We start from the raw sequence: 18,635 nt of genomic DNA on the forward strand, positions 1-18,635 counted from the left end.
ACTTAGGAACAAATTGGACTTACGAATGCACTTTTGGAATGGAACTCGTTCATACATAGGGGACTTACTGTATTATTATTACTGTTATTATTTTTAAGTAGCATCCCTAGAACGTAGAACTCGAGGGTTTCTGCTTCTGTTAACAGGAGCAGAAAAAAGACAAAATAAGCCTGATGAGGTTGGGCCCTGGCCAGAGGCTCATTCCTGTTTGTCTGTGTGATAGCTTGAGACTAGACTTGGCTTTGTCTGAACAAGCAATTGAGTTGAGGATCAAACAGCATCAAAGTGTGGCCCAAGAGGAGCTGCCACCCCGTCATTTGCCACAAATCAAGCCCGGCTCACAGAAACCTGCGTGGGCAGATAGAGGATATGGTTGGCTGGAGCCATAATGCTCTTCTTTGCTTTATTTTCTCCAGATGCTCAGGCTTCTTCCTTAAAAGTCTGGGTGAAGAACATGTAATTTAATTAACCCATGTGCTTGGTGGAGGGAGACTGAGTAAGTGGTACTTACTCTCAATCCTCTCAATGTTCCTTTGTTACCGAGTTTTCGAACATTGAGACCAAAAAACTAAATAGAGACAGTCCATGGTCTGTAATCAACAACTGTGCCCTCTTATCATTGAAATTTTTTTGTTTGTTCTTTCAGTCAGAATTGAGAACCAGACTTTTACAGGGTGGCCTAGGAGACATTTACATTTGAAAATCTTGTGCTGTTTCCAAGTGGTTCTACTTCCAAAGGTTTTATTCATGAGGAAAGTTTTTAAAAAGTGTCATGACAACACAGGGCTCCAACTACCAAAAATTTCCTTAGAATTCTCTCTCAGATTTATATGATTTTTAAAATTTCTAATCAGTTTGAAATTTTCCTACGTCATTTCATCTCCAATAAGAGCAACCGTGCCAACTGGCAAAGACCATGGTGATCAGGTATCTTATTTCCACGTGCCAGATGAGAGGCAAGTTTAAAAAACACGTTACCACCTCAATACTTACACTTAGAATTCACTTGTATTTCATTTATGGTAATAATAAAAGATAGGAGGTTAGAAGTATATCAGAGAGCCTAGAAAAATATGCATTCTATCACATTATCTTATCCCATCAAAAATACTAGGTGAAAATTTCTCTCTGATGATTCTATATTCCTTTTACTTGAAAAGTCCCAAGCAGCTGTTGGAAAGCTAGCTGTGGATAGAACACTGGGCCTAGGGAATCACTGTCAGTTTGAATGCTGAGGTGCCACTTGACCTGCTCTACCACCTGAGACTGACCAACCTCTTGACTTCTCTGAGTCTCAGTTTCTTGACTCATAAAACAAGAATAGCACCATCTGTTTCAAGGTGTTGTTGTGAGGATCAAATCCATATAATAAATACTAAAATAAAATTTTAAATTATAACTTAAAAAGTATAAATGTAATACATTTTCACTAGACTCTAGGACTATGAAGATGAATGAGATAAGGTCTGAAGTAAAGGAACTCAGGGCCTAAGGGACATTTGTATTTAGAAACCTTGTGCTGTTTCCATGAGGTTCTTTCTCCGAAGACTCTATTCATGATGAGAGTTTTTAAAAGTGTTGTGATAACACAGGACTTGTCCACCTACCTAAAATTTCTTTAGGAGTTTTTGCTCAGCTCTGCATTCATTTTTTATTTTCTAACCACGTTTTAATTTTCCTATGTCATTTCATAGTCTTTATAGTAGAATAGAAAAGCACTAGTTCTGTTGTAAATGTCAGTATTACTAAAATAGCAGGGACTGCATAGAATCAGAAGGCCCAGGCCCAATTCCCAATTCTGCCACTTGCTGACAGAATGATGACATTGGCTAAGTCACTCAGCATCTCTGAACCTGGGCTACTTCTGCATCGGCAAAGTAGGAACCAGATTACCAATGGCACAGGCTGGCTATGAGGATTAGAAAAACAGACGTATGTGTGAGAACATCTAAGACAATGTCCTGACATGTAGTAGGCCCCCAGTGAATGACTCTTTCCATTTCTCTTTCAAAATTTATGAATATTCCAGCAGAGTTCCATGGCAGCCCTGTCTAACTGATAGCCAAGTTCTACTTGTGGCTATTAAGCACTTAAAATCCAGCTAATCTACATTGAGATGTGCTGTAAGTGTAAATACATACTGCATTTCAAAGATTCAGTATAAAAAGAATGTAAAAAATTATTAATAATGTTCACCTGATTACTTATTGATATATCTTAGATAAATTATGTTTTAGGTTTTATATATATTGGGATAAATTTATTTATATATATATATATATATATATATACACACACACACACACTTCAAAGATACTCTCCATATCTATTTAGATATATCTGTATATGTATATATGTATATGTAGAGAGACAGAGATATATATATAGAGAGATATCTATATAGATATGGAGAGTATCTATATAGATATACAGAAATAGATACAGAGATATATCTATATAGAGAATATCTATAACTACATCTATGAAATTTAACCTAATATGCATATATTGGGTGTGTGTATGTATATATAAAATATACAATATATACATTGGGTATATTTATGGTTAAATATATATGTTAAATATATACTATATATGGTTTAATATATACTATTTTATATTAGCTTTATTTATTTTATTTATTTATTTATTTATTTTGGCTGTACCGTGTCTTAGCTGTGGCATGCAGGATCTTCGTTTCAGCATGTGGGCTTCTTAGTTGTGGCATGCAGGCTTCTTAGTTGAGGCATGTAGACTCTTAGTTGCAGCATGCATGTGGGATCTAGTTCCCCGACCAGGGATCGAACCCAGGTCCCCTGCATTGGGAGCAGGGAGTCTTACCCACTGGACCACCAGGGGAGTGCCTGGTTTAATATATACTATTAAAATTAATTTCATCTGTTTCTTTTTCTAATGTTACGATAAGGAAACCTAAAATTACATATGTGGCTCACATTGCTTTTCTATTGGCCCACACTTCTGTACAGCATAAAATCTTGAGTCTTCACAAGCCAAAAAGAAGCTACTTTTAGTTATCTAGACTTTCTATGAGATCAGTTATTTCTTCCCCAAGCATTTCAATTAAAATTAATCTTCAGAATATAGTTTTCTTAGATTCTGATCCACAAAGCAATCTGTTATCTACTTAAATTAATGAGTCGAAAGATGTCTCTTATCTATATTTGAATAGTATCCTGGAGCTAAGAATCATAAACATAACAATTTAGTTGTGTGTCAACATGTAACAGCCTAATACCGTGTTCTACAGGCCCAATTCTTGGATCTGTACCAATATAATTTTGGAGCTATATATTTTCCCCAATTTGGGTGACAGTTAAATGGATACTAATTTTCCTTAATAGTAACTGGGGAGGCATTTGCCATGAACAGTGGTCCTCTGCAGGTTTTTGAAGTTATCACTCTTGTTAAATCAGAGCATATTACGTATCTACAGCTTTAACTCTTCATTTCTTTATGGCCACAGTAAATGCACAGATTGGTTCTCCACCATGGCGGTTATAAAACGCATTTCATGGGAGCAAGATCGATACCATTGACCAGCTTGACAGACTCCAAGCCGCTCCCAGTCAATGTGATAAGATCTGGAGACAAGGCTATTAATTTTACCATAAGCTGGTTGCTCTCATTCTCAGAGATGCTTTAAACAAATGAAGTCAAGTCACATGGATGCGGTGTGACAGGCACTTTGGGAGTTAGATGGTATAGTGGCCAGAACAGAGAAGATTCAAACGGTTGGCTCAGGGATGATAAAAACTGGAGTTTATCTCAGTAACGAAAGTGCAAAAATATTTTTGTCTAGAATGTGTGAGATTAGGAAAAATGGAAAAAAATATGCACAAGTGACAGCAACTGGGTACTTCAGTGAAGAATAAACAATTCGTGATTGAGAATCCTCTGTTAGCACTGGGTTAGGTACAATACATGTTTTTCCAATTTCATGTCCCCCATGATGGTATATAAGCAAGGCCAGGGTATCACTGTACAGATGAGAAAACCAAACCTCAAAGGAGTTAGGTGACTTTTCAGTGCCACATGACTAATAAGTACTAAATGTTTGATTAAATCCCAGTTTGGAGTCATTCCAGGTCCCGGTTAATTAATATCATCCACAACAATTCAGCTAAATGTCCCAGAGCACATACATATGCAGGAACAGAGGGGCACTCAGCCACTGATTTTGAGCTTCTAGATTTACCGTTCCAAGAGGTACTTAACAAATGGAACCTTAAGATTCTGCAAAGCAGTGGATTTAAAAGGTATAATCCCCCTGAGGATCAAGATGCATAATTAACAGCAACACTAATATTGGCTTCTGATCAGTTGATGACATATTTTATTTTAAATATTAAAAATAAAATCAATGGTTTCTCCCAAGTTGTTCCTTCCTCTAATTGCTCCTTTTATTTTATTTTTTTGGAACTATTTCCATCGCGATTCTTGGAACTGGATTAGGAGACAAACTTATGTCTTTTAAATTGCATGTTTATAGTGGTAATGATCAAACAAGGTAAACAAGCCTTAAATTTTGCCTTTTCAATTTCTGTCATAACTTTCTCTGTTCATCTTATTTTTTTTCAGGAATTTTTAAAATGGCCAAAAAAGGGGGAAAATAATTTTTTTTTTTTGCATTTAATTTAAGCAACTTGATTAAGAGACCAGTTTCCCTTTCCTGAGAATACCATGCACTGACTTCCAGTTAAGAAGTGTAAATTGTTTGTAATTAACTTCTACATACTGCAAGTCTTTTGATGTTTGTTAAGTGAACCCATAGGAATAAAGAATCCTCTCTTGGAAGTTTAGTCAGTGTTTCACGTAAGTTCACGCATAATCTTGAATTCTCTAGGTTGTATAAGTGACAGAATTTGGTCCTATTGGAAGGGAGGAAGGATTGGGTTGTCTGAATTCGCCCAGTTCACTCACTGTGCATGTATCACAGTCTGACTCTAATGATACGAGGAGGAGGAATAACTGGCTTTTTCGTGGCCCCTACTTTGTGCTCGGCACTGTTCTAAATACTTTGCATACATTTACTCATTTAATCCTTGTGACATCTCTGTGAAGCTGATACTATTATGAGCCTATTCTACGTCTGAGGGAACTGAAGCAGAGGTGGCAAGCGTGGCACTGGGAATCATGCCAAGGCATCCAGCTTCAGGGCAGTGTTCTCAGCCTTCCTGCATGGAAGCCAGGGCCCTGAGTTCCAGAGCTCAGAATCGAGACGAAAACAAACACAGAAAAATGAGATGGTTAAAGTTTAAGGCTATGATGGGGGCCAGCCAGGCAGGGCTCTCTGAGGAGCATGGAGGAAAAATCACTTAACCAGCCAGGGGACAGTCAGAGAGGTGTCCCCGAAGAAGGGAAATCTTGGCAGGTCCAGAAGTTTCAAAAGAGTTAGCCCTGTCAATTGGTGCTGGCCATGGGGCAGCTGGGGCCATGGCGAAGAGGGCATAATCCAGACAGAGGAATGGCCAGCATGAACGGGAGGGAGAGCTCGGCCAGTTCAAGAAACCACATGTGGTTTGGTATTGGGGGGTGGGGGCAGAGTTCAATGCAGGGAGTGGTATGAAAGGAGGGACTCAATCTACTCATGCATTTATTCAAAAGACATTTGCTGAACACCAACTATATGCCAGCACTGTGCCAGGTGCTGAAGATAGAGCAGTGGACACACCAGGAAGAAAGGAAGGAAAGCAGGGAGTGAGAGAGGGAAGTAGAAAGCAAACAGACTATATTCCTGCCTTCAGGGAGCTTATAGTCTCATCAGGGAGCCACACTTTAAACATCTAAATAAGGAAGTAAATGCTTAATTACCAACTGAGAAGAAGGCCAGGAAGGAATAGAACAGGTGCTAGAAGTGAGACTAGCAGGGGAGACCTTCCTTTGGAACGGGTACCAGGGAAGGCTCTTGGAGGAAGTAACATTTCAGCAGGTCAAGCCACTTAGAAGTGAAAAGGAATCAGGCTAGACTGCAAAGGACCTTTTCACACATATATAAAGACTTCAGAATTCATCCCAAGGGCCAAACAGCCTGATGAGGAAGTAAGGGCCCATTAGGCAGAGGAGTGATGGGATCAGATTTGCACTGATAACCCCAGTCTGGGGGCAGGGAAGTCTGATTCAAGCCTGTAGCCTGTGGGCCTCCACAACTCTCCCTTCTGCTACATGCATGTCTCCTGCTTTGCTCATGAGACTCAGCTGCCTGGGTCACAGGTGTCTAAATTCTACAGTTGCTTAGAGCGTGAACTCCCACATTTCAAAATGTAGCTGGTAGGTACAGTCTCTTTAGCTCCCAAACTCAATTCAAAATAAATTCCTGCAAGCTCTGTGATGTTCTTACTTCCCAGCCTGACTTTACTGAGTTCTTATTTGACGTCAGAATTCGGTGCCATAATCTACAGTTATGGAAGCTACAAATTCTTAAGTTAGAAATAAATAAATAAGTGGCATATTTTTTCCCCAGGCTTGAAACGTGTAAAGGAGGTTGATGAGTCCCATTTACACAGCAGGTAAAGACATCTCTATCCAAGATGCAAAAGGAATGAAACACAGAGCTTTTCCATGTAAACCTCTGGAGTTCTATATTCAAGGTAAAAATAACTAGCCAATTAATAAGTAAGTAAATAAAAGCAAATGCTCTCCTGTCTTCATGTTCACCATTGCCAGGCAGTGAGGGACAGCAGATCTGGTGGGGGCAAGCCACAGCCCTGTCCAGACATACTTCTGTGAGTCAAGTTCAGGATCACATTCCACAGGCTAGAAAACACCTTTGTGCACACATGGTTAACCTTGGCCCCCTCCTTAACCATCCCCCCTCGTCTGTCCAAAGACAGGGGATTCAACTGCTCCTCCACCCATGCAGATCTAAGATGATCTTACACGGACCAGGCAGGTACTAGCTTCTGGGTAACCCATTAAAAAGGCAGCAATAGCTTGAGCGTCTATAATTAAACCATTAACAATCAGACTTCACAGATTTGGGCTACAGGCTTTCCCGTGAAATGGGGTCGCAGGGAGCAGGTAAGGTAAGAGAGGCACATCCTTTTATTAAAGAATTGCTGGGCTCCAGTTACTGCAGCTGAATTGGGCTTCACTGGGGTTACATTTTTCTTAGAGAATCCTTCCTTCCCAAACATAGTGATGTGAAACCAGCCACTGTGACATCTCTCCTGTTTTGATTGTGCTGGGTGCCCCAGTGCCCTTGTTTCTCTCTTTGGCCTCACTTTCTTCTTCTACCTCTAATCTCTGGTTTCTGTGTCATGGCCTCAGAGAGGACATTTAGCCCGTGGTTCCTTATCCTTTCTCGAGAGGTTCTAAAATAATGCCATTGATGGGACATGTCACCTGGTGTCTGGTGCTGAGCCCAATGGAATGATTCTGCGATAGAGGCTCTATTCTTATCCCTGCTTCGTAGATGAGGATGTTGAAGTGCAGGGAGATGAGTGGCTTGCCCAAGGTCACGTAATCATAAGTGGTGGAGCAGAAATTTGAACCTGCTTAAGTTTGACACCAAAGCCAAAGCCCTACCACTATGCTGCTTTTCCCCCAGATGTTTACCCAGATATCCATCCCTGTCTCTATCAAGATGTCCCCAGGAGCCACCAACTCAACGCATCGAAGCTGGACTATTCACCTTTCCCAACCACAATTCCCTGACTGGTCCAATCCATCTCCATCCTCCTAGGCTAGACAATTTGGAATCATCAGGACGCTGAATCTTGGCTCTTTCTTCCTTCAAACCACACCTTCCACTGGTTGTTCCCCTCCATCGCTACTGTATTGCTCTAACTCATGCCCTCACCTTTGGACCCATGGGTAGCCACCCAAGGGGCACAGTCTTCTGGTGGCAGGAAGGAGAACGGGTGGAGAGGCCAGAATCTCAGTCTCATTTCTGCCAGTTTCAAGCTAGGAGATCTTGGCCAAGTTCTCACATCTGTAGGAAGGGCTGCCATCAGCAGCCTCACAGGGGGTTGTGAGGGTTAGAAATAACGCCCATTAAAGCATACCCTGAGATGCACACACTTACGAGAGTCCCGCTAAACAATACAGGCTCTCACTCACCTCTTTGTGCCTCGGTTTACCCCAGATTGTAAAATGGGGACAGGAGCATGTGCCTCATCGGTGGTGGGGAGATTAGATGAGTCAGCCTCTGTGGCCCGTGGTGCAGCACCTGGCACACAGTAAGCGCCATGCACGCATTGGCTGTCGTTACCAGCCCCACCTCCCCTGCCCTCTCGCTTCCCTAAAGGCACAGAGCAGCCTTCACCACTGCCTCCCTACTTGGTACTTAATCAACATACACGTTCACTTTCTCTCCCCATCCAGGAGCTGAGCTGACTAGTGTACTTATTGTTTTCCTTCTCTAGCAGCTGGCCCACTTTGCCACACAGAGTAGGGCTTCAAAAATACCAACTGGGCATCCGTTAAGGACTGTGCTTTCCTTAGAGGGATTCTCTGGCTAGCTATTTTGTTTTCCTTTTTCTTTTTTTGGACTTTTTGTATTATGGACACATCTGGGCAACTTCACAAGGCCGATTTTCAAACCTCACAGAATTACTGGAGGCAGGAGATGAATGCCCCGTTCAGCTGGAGCCTGGCCAACTGACCAGGACAGCAGCCTCCACTGTGCTTTATAAGAAGCAAACGATTGCAGCCAAGCTATGTGGACGGTGTGTTCAGAAAGAGACAAATGAGAAACAGCTGGGGCTCCAAGGAGCTTTGCCTCCAGAAGGGTGTCTTTCTGGAACTCAAGAGACCAGCTCTTCAAGACGGAGTCTCTTGGTAACGATCCTGGGTCTCCAAGCCCATGAAAGCGAAGTTTTGTCCTAAGAAGTGCCTCCAATCCCTCTGCTCTGCTTTGAGCTCAATACTATGACACTGTCTGTTCCAGATTTAAAGACGAGCTGTCAATCACGATGAACAATATTCATCTAAATACATCCCATCCTGCATGTGAACCCCCTTCTGTGAATCTCTGAGCCATTTACTTGTTCCCAAGAAGCACTTCGTGCTGCACATTCTGGCAGTTTTGTTGCTTTAGATATTTGGAAGTCATTTATATCACGAGTTAGTGAGATGCTGTGAAAATGACCACGGCTAAGTGAGAGATAAGCTCGCTTTTGTGGTGCCAATGGATTTCCACACTGGTATGTATTCACCAAGATCCTATTTTCTTTTGAAAACATCAGTGGCACACTGTGGATTCATTTGTAGCTTGCTACCTACCCTTAACTCAGATTCACAGATATGAAGGGGAATTATGGAGCTTGTCCAGTCCAGAGATGGCAAATATATTCCAGCTGTAGAAACATCTCTAAATGACCAATGGATAGTAGCTTCCAGAAGCATTGTATTGGGAGAGATACTCAGGTCAAGCCAGGGGTGATTAGCAATATCTGCCACGTATATGGTGACAGAGTGGGGCAGCACACATGCCACTTATTTGCCATTGAAGACTGTTTAACCCCTCTAGTCTGCAGATATATGATTCTTTCAAGATCACACAGACAGCATTGGCAGGAAAGCAACACTCACATTGTCATTTGTACTGTCTCTGCTCCCCAGCTGTGGAATCGGTGTTCACTCCACCACTGAACAAAATTAGCAGATAAAGCAGGGTTATGGGGAGCGTGGCAGATGGAGGAAGGCAGTGGGAATCACAGGCTTTAAAAAACTGGGTAAGAGCAGGCCAGCAGCATGTAGGAAAAGGCTAGCCGCACCAAGCTGGGGACATGCCATTATTATTGTTATTATTTTGCCTGGGTCTTGCTGTGTGTCTTCCCTTTCTATAATCGAGAAGCCACAGAGTCTCTGAACTCCTGGTGAAGCAGGAGTAGGTAAGTCCATTGTACCAAATGTTTCTGGATGACACAATCAGGAAGCCTGAAGGGCAGTTTGTGGCATTCCTAAAGTCACATGTGTGCAGGGGCAGAGATCTGCATACATATGCATGTGGAAAGGAATGGGCACCAGTGCATGGCAAAGGGGCAGCGCCATATGCCATGGTTGCCTCATATACAACTCCAGTGGGCGACTCTGGTTCTTGCCTGCCCAACATCCATTTCCCTTCCTTAGATGACAGCATCCTAACTTACTTTGAGTAACTAACGACCCTTTTTTTCACTCTCAGTCTATATACTTTAGGTGGGGCTGAGTCTACCCTCATTTGGGGGCAAGGCATGTGACCCAGACTTAGCCAATCAGAGCCTCAGGACCAAATGGACACAGTAACTGGCTCAGGGATGGACACACGCTCTAAGGAGAGCCAGTGAGATTCGGTTTCAAGCTTGGGTTGGCAGTATCAGGAAGAGATGCTCTCTCAGGTGACATCAGACTGAGAAAATGAAGTGGAGCTGCTGAGACCTCCATACAGGGAAGCAGGGATGGTTGGGACTGTCTAAGAGTAAAGACAGTAGAAGGAAAATGGAACCACAGATGGATAAGACCAAAGCTGATGCCGTCATCTGGGCACGGATACATAGCCATGCTAGCAGGCAAAGCTATCCCTGAAATATTTGTCACATGACCCCAAAAATTCCCCCGGCCACACTGTTTTTTGAGTTAGGTTTCTATCATTTGTAAACAACAAAAGAATCTTGACCAATAATAAACCAAAGACCCATTTTCCCCAAAAGACATACAGACCGCAATGTTCCTCCTTGGACCCAACTTATCCCAAGCAGTTATATTACCTGCAAGGAGCCCCGGATGTCTTTCCCTCCGACAATCACGAGTTCTGCCATGTCTTCCGCATGGGGAGTCCGGGCGTGGACGAATAGAGTCTTGCCCACTGCAGTTATGTTTCTCAGGGCGACTAAGCTGCCATCATTGTTCACCTTGAAGTATGGGCTTGAGACCTCATAGTGTAGCTTGTCATTTCCCTTACAGTCACTGAAGGTCACTGGCAAAAACAAAACACATGAACAGAAACAGGAGTGTGAGTAGGTTGGGCAGCTCAGTCCTGGAGCTATCTTTGACCATTAAATGTGGATTACCACTCTGCATTCCAGATCCACGAATGCTGCCCCTTATCCCACAGCACCCTCTTGTAGCCATATGGCTTTGACTGTGCTGAAGGACCTCACTCAATCAAGAATCGTCCTTAATCACCTCCCATGGCCCAGGCAGGTGCAAAGCCCTTTGATGCACAAAGAGAACCTCTTCCCTGCCCTGGAGTGTAGTGAGTTAAGCGTACAGTCAGATATGGTGGAGTGATGTTTGAGGACACAATCTCCTCCCTTCTGTATGAGGTGCTGTGGCAGAACCAGAGAGCTCAGGAGCCTTGAGGGACAGCTTCATAGACACGATATTTGAGCTGGGTCTTGAAGATGAACGGGAAATTAGAAGGCCCCTAAGAGGGTATTGGGGTTCTAGGTTACTCAAAGGCATGGAGGTGGTGAAGTAACAAAACAGACTCAGAGAAAGAGAACTAACTCAGTGCACTGGGATCAGAGGTGGACTTGAAATGATGCAGGGATGGGGAGGTGGAGAGGCTGGAAATGAAGCTGAACATGTCCTTTAGATACAAATTAGGAAATGCCGCTAAGTTAGGAGGCTGCCTCATAGCCCTGAACTATTTTTAGTGTGGACAGGGTCAAGGTCAGGTGTGTGTTCTGGTCCATAGCCCTGAACTATTTTTAGTGTGGAGAGGGTCAAGGTCAGGAGTGTGTTCTGGTTCCAGGGTAGATCAGTGCTTCCCACGGGGCTGGGGTGTATCGGAATCACATGGGAGATTTGTTTTTTAAGTACTGAGCACCCAGTCCAAAGATTCTAATTTAGTAGCTCTGGGTTCTAGAGAGCGGTTTGGAGAAGGGCAAGAAGAGAAGCCAAGAAAACTGTTAGTTTGGTGTCATACCCATGATGCCTGGCCCAGATTAGGACAGTGGCTGGATAGATGTGAGGGCACTTCCTACAGCTGCATGGCTAGGTTGTGTCCGAGAAGCAGCCGTCCTGGCGGAACTGCATGGAGCTCGGGGCCGTTACCATGAGCAGCAGCTGTGACAGCTGATCTATCACGCTTCCCTCTGCAGTGCATCTTAGTGCACGATTCTGTTACTACAGGTATCACCACTTATTGTCTGTACGTGTGTGTGCCCGTCTGCCTTCCTCTGTAAACTCTGGGGACCCTGGGGGTAAGCGTGGAATTGTATTACCTGCTTTCTTCCCCACCCCCACTTTTGTTTTCTTAGCTCTCTGCTAAACAGGCTCGTTTGTTCGTTTACTAAACCTTTAATTGGAGCATAACACAGATACAGAAGAGCACATAAATCAGAACGTACAGCTCAATGAATTTTTCACAAAGTGGGCACATCCGTGTACCCAGTGCCCAGCCCTAGACACAAAATATTACCAGCCCCCCCTTCCTCCCCCTCCCTGAGTAAAATCCCTACCCTCCTCCCCAAAGGCTACACTATCCTAACTTCTAATACCATAGATTAGTTTCATTTGTACTTGCACTTCATGCAAATGGAATCGTAGAGTGGGTGCTCACTTGTGTCTGCCTCTTTTACTCAACATTATGTTTGTAAGATTCATCCAAGTGGCTGCAAGTAGCACAGTTTATCCTCGTCAGTGTATAGAATTCCATTATGTGGCCACACTGCGTCTATTTATGTACTCTACTGTTGATGGGCATATGGGCTATTTCCAGTTTGGGGTTCTTAAAATATTACTACCAGGAACCTTCTTGTGTGTCTTTTAGTGACAATATCTACCTGGGTCCAAGTACACTGTTAAAGCCATATAATTGTCTGCTGAATTAAGCTGATCTTTCTATTCTGGGACCATAATTCTTATGGTGATAATAACCATTTTAGCTGATCATTATAATGGCTAATGTGAATTGAACACTTTCTACACATGAGACTCAGTGCTAAGCATTTTACGTACATGACCTTATTTAATCTTTACAACAGTTTTGACCCCCTCCCTCCACAGTCTGTAGATAAAGTAACTGAGGCTTCTGAGAGGGCGAAGGAGGTGCCCAGCACGCAGTCTGTAAATCATAAAACCAAGATTTGAACCCTGGTCTGTCTGCTTTTCACCACTACCTGATCTCAGTAAAGACAAAGCCCTGTTGTAAAACACTCCCCTCCTGAAATCCCAGCAGAACCTGCATATAATGACGTGCGTCCCCAGCTCAGTCCTGCTCCCACGTTCCCGCCCAGCCCGGAAGCACTTCACAGGGTGCCAGTGCCACCTCGAGGTCCCTCTGTGTCAGGGCTCCAGCGCCTTTCCTGGCTGCCAAGTCAGCTCTAGGGGCTTCTCTGTAGTGTACACACATGGGATCTCTTGGGAGTCTGCAGTTCTCAGACACTTGTTCACTTCCTCTGACCATCTTCGTAGCTAGGAGCGATTGGGCATGGCTGGGTCCAGGTTTTGGAAGTGAACTACGAAGGAGAGACATGGCGGTTGCTTTCACTGTCACCATCAGTTAGTATCAACCCACTGAAGGCACACTGCTCAGATGACAGGGCCCGCTTGGGAACTTGTTGTCTATTTTGCCAGGAGGCTGGTTCTGGCCTTAGTCCCTGGGCAGGATCAAAGAAGACAGTCTCAGCTGGGAAGGGATGGAGGCTAGGGAAGGCATACAAAGGCTAATATGGTTATTATCACCACAATAATTATCTTCCCAGAATAGAAAGACTCTGTAGGGGTTCTAGTTTCACAGGTAAATTCCTTCCTTCTTCCCTTCCTTCCTGTCTTTTCTCTTTCCTTCCTTCCTTCCACAAATATTTCCTGAGCCCAGGTTATGCCAGATGTTGGGGTTATAATGTTGAACAAAGATGGACACAGTCCCTAGCTTGAAGTCTAGTGTGAGGGTGGAGGGGTGGGGATGGACATTAATAGGGGACTTATTACAGGCAGACAGAACCACAACATGTGGAATGGCCCTGGGGCATTCAGGGAGCTGCAAATAAGCCAGTGAGATGGGCACAGAGAGCAAGGGAGAAAGCAAAGAAGAGATAAGCTGGTCCAGGAAATGTGGGGTCTGGAAGGCCACATAAAGACGTATTTCTTGAAGGAAATTTGGACCCGTCCATCACAACTGTAGAACCGACTTCCCTCCTCTTGAGTCTCATACAGTTCTGGCTCCCCACGCAAAATAAAGCTCAACACTCAAGGCCCTCCCTGTCCACTGGCCCCCCACTGGCATCCATCTTCACTCTGTGTCTCCCACGTTACCCACTTCCGCACCTCCCGACAGCTACGCTACTCTCCTACCCCTTCGGTGGATTGTATTGCTCCCTCTGTGCAGAAGGTAAATACTTCCCAGCTTCTTCACCCTGTTAACTCTATCATTACCTCTATCATTAACTCTATCATTCTTGGAGAGTCAGCTTGGGCCACTTCTCCAAATATCCTCTTTGTGTTGCCAGCGTTTCCTGTACATAGTGAATTTTATATCATATCATATCAACAGGTCCACTCTATGTATCTGTTTTCCCCATCAGAACCAAGGGCAGAAGTTGGATCTTATTCTTTTATTCATCTCCAGCAATGAACAGAAAGCTTTTCCATACAGGAGGCCATCAATAACAATTCCACTTAATTACTCTCTCGGGGTTGAATGATCCCCTAGTGGTGGTGGAGCAGGGGTCCCTCTTCCATACTGGGCGCAGAAGATACTGCAGGCAAGGCTGGGAGCTGAGAAGGAAGGCCCCTCATCACCTCTTGTTTCGGTTGAGCCCAGCAGTGGAGCCAGGTAGGAAATGAAGAACTCAGCCATGGTCTCCCCTTAGTTCCCCAGGCTCTGTGTGCATCCATTCATGATAGCACTTAGCCTCTTGTGCTTAGCTTTGACTTAGCTCACTGGTGGAAGTCAGGGGTGGTGCCTTATCTTCCCTCATAATCCCAGTCAAGCTTCGCATAGCCACTAAGCATAGTTGGGATCGGTGTGTGAGTGTTGAATGAAGTTTTGACAAAGAACAGTAACTTGTTATTTACTGAGTGGCATCTGAGTGCCAGGCTCTGTGCCCAAGACTGTACATTCAGTCTCTCCTTTTAGCCTCATAGCAATTCTAATCTATAGCAGCATTTCCCAACTTTTTTTCATTATCTCCCCTGACCCAGGAGCGTTTTTAGATGTTTTTGTCTAATTGCCACCATTCTCATGAATTGTCAATGTCATAGACATACTGTATACCAGTTTATTTACTGCATGTATATGTGTACTCTACACACACACAAAGTACAATTTTTGCCTCTCTCCCAAGAACCCATGTCACCCCTTTGGTGACATATAGCCCCACTGAGAATGCATAATCTATAAGCCTCATTTCCATATTATGGGAGAAAAGACTGAGCCTTGGAGAGACTAACATGCTCAAGGCCATACACCCAGAAAAGGCAGACACCTGGTCCCAGTCTGATCAGACTGCATCTATAGTTCAAGCTCTCAGCACATCCATTTCCCAGAAATGATAAATGAGAGGAAAAAGGGCAGCTGCCCCCATCCTGTCCCCTCAGGCCTCTCACCGATCCCTCCAGGTCGTCAGAGGTACCAGGTGAGGGCATACTGAGAGACCACATCTACATTCAGGACCTGGCACACAGTAGGCCCTCAATATATTCTAGCTCTCTTCCCAACTTGTGCCATCAAGTAACTAGGGTTGCATAATTGGGTCTTATATATTTTAGACACCTTTTACCAGTTCAGGAGTGAGTGCTTTAGACTGTGGGCCTTTTTCAAGCCTATGAGAATCACCTAGAGAATATTTTTAAAAAGTAGCAATACCTGTCCCAACTCCGAACCGAGATTCTGACATAGCTAGGCTGGGGTCCAGGCACTAGTATCTCTTTAAGACTCCCCAGATGCATCTAATGCAGCCAGGGCCAAGAACTAGGACCTTGGACAATGGATTCTTTGTCAAGATGCCAGGTTTCCACATTTCCCAGCGATTCCTGGCACAGAGAAGAGGGTGGGGACCTATCATGCCAGGAACTGCTATTCTCGTGCCCTAAGAAGAAGCAGTTTTAATGGTAGGTTTCTAAGCCATTTTCCAATCCTGGCTCATGTGTAGTGGCCCTGAGACCTTGGGAAAACCACCTGTCCCTTTAACCAAGGAACAAACAACAGTACCTCCCCTCATAGGTACTATAATTCTTACGGTGAGCATTAAACAAGATATGTACCTAGGTACATAAAGCACTGTGGACAGACCCTGGTGCCCCATGAATAAGAACTATTCTCATCGTTATTCCTGTAATTCTGGACATTAAAGGAGCTTCACTTTCCTTTTCTACACAGCTTCCTTCTTCTAGCTGGTTTTCTGCCTGCCTCCTGGGTCCTTCCACCTCCTTCTTGTCAGGTACCCATGTTCTGGCCTATGCGGTTACCATGGGAATGGTTACTACAGACATTTCTGCTGAGGCTAAAGGAGTGAGGCAGATGATTCTGATCCAAACTTGCCCATCTTTGGATCCTCCCACTTTTCTTGGCAAAGCCCTATCTGTCTCACATGAGAAGTCATGAAGGAAAAATGACATCAAAGGAGTGAAATTACAGTGCCTGCCCATAGTGGACGCCACAAAGTGATGTTAAATATTCTTCAAATGGATTGTTTGTAAAGATAACAGGCCAAAAATCCAAGTCATTCTTTTTTCTAAAAGAGCGACGCTGTGCTGAGAATCTTCTATTCATGATTGCGGTGAATCCTCACGTTACCCATTTGAGGTGAGGACTTTTTTCCTCTGGCAACCGAGACCTAGCGTCAATTAGTCTAGGCTAGTCTGCCTAAGCAAATGTGCTCCTTCCTTCAACCAACTAGCTTCCAGATTCACAGTCTAGCCATACTTTCATACCTGATCTATTATTCATTTAATATTTTTCTTTTAATTAACTCACATTTTCCTTTACAAAATTATTTGAAGATAATCTTTATAGTACATGATGAATGTGCCAAATGTGTTTTTTTTCTAAAAATGTTAAAATAAATTTAAGAAGTAAAAACATATGTTTGTCCATGTATGCACTAAAACCCTCATAATGATGTGTGTTCCATTCTCCAGAAATGCTGGCTTGGGCTATATTCCTCCCTCATTTGAACAAATGCATGCCTGGCTCTACCCTACTCAGGCTTAAAATCTAGGAGGGCTCTGATATAATTATATATGATTATCTGATATAATCTAGGAGAGATTCTGATATTTGAAATAATATATACAACATGAGTAATGAGGTCATGAGAAAGACACAAACCTTAGAAAAGGCACAAATCTAGACCACGCCGACGATCTTGTTTTAATATTAATCAAAACAGAAATAGGTCACAACACTCTTTGTTTCTTCTTCCTCCTGAAGGAAACAGACTGTACTTCCCCGCTGATTGTAATCTCACCTTAAATTTCCTATTACAGGGCACAATTGATAGGATCAGCCCGCATTGTCTAACATTATGAACTTTGTTGACACAATCAAAATGTCAGTGATTCTCAAACTTTTAAATAGAGATCAAGCCAGTGCATGTTTCAGGGTGCAGAGTTCAAAGAACATATGAAGGATGAAATTGAATAGTCTATGTCTATTTTTTTAAAAAAATAGATGTTTCTATAGAGACAACCTCCTAAGTAGCTCAGAATAACACCATGAAGATAATTGAAAGGAAAAAATTCTAATAAACAATTAAACTTGTGAACAAATATTGAAAACCTCTATCTGAGGGGGAAAAGGAGCTATCTGTACTATTCTGAACCTACAAAGGACTTCCTTACATAGTTTATCACTGGCATTTAAAATAGCTTCTGGAAAAAAAATTATACATAGAATATACAGTACATGGGGATTTATTGGAATCAATTGCACAACATCATTCTTTGAAATAATCTTTGAACACCCCAGGAGACGAAAGGGGGGAAGTAAACAATCCCCACCTGGGGGGAAAAATGCAAATTAGGCGAATGGCACCACTCAGAGTTTCAATTATGCTTTCAGCATGTTTCCACTCAAAATGTCCTCTGGGCTTAATGCAAATGTCAGAAAAAGACAAACTTTAGCTGGGAGACAAAACCACAATTGAATTGGGAAGTTTGGCTTGTGAATTAAGGGGCTTAATCTTCCTGACCTTGATTTTATGCTTTTCTATTTCTTTCTTCTGAATGTGGTTCTCAGGGATGGAAATGGAAAAGGCATAGAATCCTTACCATCTAGAAACGTGTGAGGAAGCAAATTAAGCCATATTATGATCCCAGAAAATGTAACAATGCAGATGGATTTAAATTTACCTGCAAAATATAGAGCAGGCCTGCTCATGTAGATAGGTATGAACTAAATATGGAATCTGTGCTATTCTTACAAGTGCTTTGGGGTGAGTCTGTGATCCATGCACTCGTATCTTACATGGGCAAATGGTCCTAAATACATTATTCACATTTGTAGAGACCGGTCTACACATAACTTTAGGGCCTCTCAGAGTTGGTGGCCTGGTGGAGTCTTGGTGGCCAAGACTCCACTTGTACCCGTGTGTGGGGATATGTGACGATCAGTAGTAGTGTGGGGTTGGAACCAGTCAACCTGGGAGGTGTATTCCTCCCACAGTCAGACACACTTGGATCTACTTCTAGCAATCTATACTTGCACACAGAAGAGAATGGCTGTTTCAGCAGTATGCTGGTTAAAA

At 43.2% G+C, this 18,635-nt stretch overlaps 1 protein-coding gene across 1 annotated transcript in view; it reads right to left on the reverse strand.

Moving 5' to 3' along the window:
* Nucleotides 1-10,912, reverse strand: part of CDH13 (cadherin 13) — a 647,236-nt gene extending 636,324 nt beyond the window's left edge. Inside the window, exon 1 of the mRNA XM_082366865.1 lies at nt 10,710-10,912. Coding sequence (XP_082222991.1) covers nt 10,710-10,760 — 51 coding nt within the window. The 5' untranslated portion in view covers nt 10,761-10,912. The remainder of the gene's footprint in view (nt 1-10,709) is intronic.
* Between the last annotated feature and the right edge of the window lie 7,723 nt (nt 10,913-18,635).

This window comes from Balaenoptera borealis, assembly GCF_965194805.1.
Source record: "Balaenoptera borealis genome assembly, chromosome: 19".
NCBI classification, from domain to species: Eukaryota; Metazoa; Chordata; class Mammalia; order Artiodactyla; family Balaenopteridae; genus Balaenoptera; species Balaenoptera borealis.